The 2,508-nt window shown below is 44.6% G+C and overlaps 1 protein-coding gene across 1 annotated transcript; it reads left to right on the top strand.

Moving 5' to 3' along the window:
• Nucleotides 1–542: 542 nt before the first annotated feature.
• Nucleotides 543–2,380, top strand: LOC108355259 (uncharacterized; the record flags this gene model as incomplete). Its single annotated transcript, XM_017606424.1, has 1 exon — nucleotides 543–2,380. A coding segment is annotated over exon 1 (1,838 nt), but the record flags the coding sequence as incomplete, so codon positions are not given.
• Nucleotides 2,381–2,508: the final 128 nt, after the last annotated feature.

Here is a 2,508-nt window from a genome sequence, read left to right as displayed (position 1 = left end):
TTTTATTTGCAAGGAATTAGCCTCCGAAAAGGCTCGGTGGCTACACATTTTTGGTGACCCCGACGTGATCGTCGTTTATTTAGCATTTTCTTGAAATTAAAGTAATTCGCGTTGAACTTATTGCCACTAACCGCAATACCCATAAACATTAATAAAGGGGACTGAACCTGTGCATATATACACACATAAACACATAAGTGGCTGAACTAAGCATATACTCGGTATATATCCTCCGTTGCGAACATCGCGTGTTTTTTGAGCCACTAGCAGTCTGGTGTATATGCACTTATTTAGAAATGACTTGAATAGTGAAAATGTACATATATAACTAAGCACATAGTACATAACTGTCGCAAAAATATTCAGCTAAGCTGCTAAATACATTGGGTATCATAGCATTCGTGTTCCGTTGCAAAATCGCGCGTTATTGGAGCTGTGAATTTCTTAATACATACGTACCGCTGCAAAAAACAGACGATTTCTTTCGATCCGTTAAGTACAGCAAACTTATATGGTTTTAAGCGTATCAAGGCATCAAGATCATGGTCACTAAGGAAACTCATCAGTTATCACCTGACAACTTTGTGGTTTTTTACAAGCGCAAGGCACAATCGATTTTTATGCAGGCTCAAGCAATCGATCAGGTGCTTCAAGTTGAGCGTTTAAGCTTACTAACCGAAGCGGAGTTAAATGTACGCTTGGAGAGCCTTGAGCAAATTTGTACGAGATTCAACTCAGCTCATGACAAGCTCGAAGAGCAAGATTTCGACGAAATTGGGGGGCAGCTACGCATCAGTTTTGATGATCTGCTCGTTACATTACGCTCTCGCATACGGCATGAAATTGGTAAGCGCCAATCCCAGCTACCACCGTGTTCAACTTTGCGCCATGACCAAACCTCAGAAGGGCAAACAATCATTATGCAAAGTCGGCCTCGTTTACCCGAGCTGAAGCTTCCTGTGTTCAGCGGTAACTACACGGAGTACACCAGCTTCTTTTCAATGTTTTCGACTATAATTGGTAGGGATCCTGATCTTACGGACGTCGAAAGGTTGCAGCATTTGCGATCATCCCTGAAGGGAGCAGCGTTGGATACCATCCGTTCGTTGGAGATCAGTAGCGCTAACTATACTGTGGCTTTAGAGTTACTCGAAAAACGTTTTAACAATAAGCGTCTTATTTTCCAGGCACACATCACTGAGATTCTTGGGCTTAAAAGGGTAGACTCCTCGTCAGCAGTGAAATTGAGGGAGCTATCAGACAAAGTTAATGCTAATCTTCGCGCACTGCAGACCATCGGCAATTTGGAGCAAATAGCGGCATGCATAATTATACACACTCTTCTCCAAAGGGTGGATAGTGTAACGCAGGCTAAGTGGGAAGAAACCGCACCATTGGATACTATACCTTCATGCGAGCAATTTACAGCCTTTTTGGAGAAGCGGTGTCAAAAACTTGAAAACGTTGAGCATTCCATAGAAGGGAACACACGCATTTCTCAGGTGGGCAAGACTAGTAGAATTACTAACCCAAGTAGAAAATCTTTCGTATCTACTAACGTATCCAATAGTTGTGCTTTCTGTGGAAGCACAGACCATGCTGTATATAGCTGCAGCCGTTTTAGTAACTTAACGCCACAACTACGTCTGAGGGAAGCCAAAAGGCTTTCGTTATGTTTGAATTGCCTCCGAAGAGGTCATCAGCTTAGAGCATGCAATGCTGGCTTGTGCCGCTCGTGTGGTGCCAAGCACCATAGTTTATTACATTTTGAAAATTCCGACAGGCAAGTAACCGCTTCTGCAGAGCAAAATACCCAACCGTCGTCACAACTTACCACACAACCAGTGCAACGCACTTTGGCTGCCCTTTCACCTTCTTCGTCTGCTTCTTCGACTACCCAGAATCTCAGTTATGATGTAGTGCTCTTGGCCACTTCGGTTGTTAACGTCAAGAACAATGCTGGTACATGGGTACCATGCCGTGCACTGCTCGACTCCGGGTCGCAGTTGCACATCATCACATCTCGTCTTGCTCATCAGCTACAGCTACGTAGAACCAAGTCGTCTATCCTCGTATCCGATCTTGGCGATTCTAGGTTCCAGTCTGATGGCTTCACTGTTGACATCAATCTTCGCTCTCAAACTTCCGAGTACTCAACTTGCATCATGGCATTGGTGGCCCCTAGCATAACAGACAATCAACCCAATGTTACTCTGAACATCGCATCGTGGGACATTCCATCCAACATTCGCTTGGCCGACCCGGATTTTTACAAATCGCAGCGGATCGATATGCTTATCGGTTCAAGCCTTTTCTATGAGCTATTGTGTGTTGGACAAATCAAGCTCGCGCCTGGTCTGCCGTTACTTCAGAAGACCAGGTTAGGGTGGGTGGTTACAGGTGGCGACACTCAGTCGCGAACTGCATATACTTTATTCAACTTGATCAGCTAGTTCGTAGATTTTGGGAGCTTGAGAGCTGCTGTTCCCCTGCCGTCAAATACACTAA

The sequence above is a fragment of the Rhagoletis zephyria genome, unplaced genomic scaffold, assembly GCF_001687245.7.
Source record: "Rhagoletis zephyria isolate East Lansing unplaced genomic scaffold, Rhagoletis_zephyria_1.1 Rzeph_scaffold_43797, whole genome shotgun sequence".
NCBI lineage: Eukaryota > Metazoa > Arthropoda > Insecta > Diptera > Tephritidae > Rhagoletis > Rhagoletis zephyria.
Note: the sequence above shows the minus strand (reverse complement) of the source record. Positions and strands in the feature narration are given on the sequence as shown.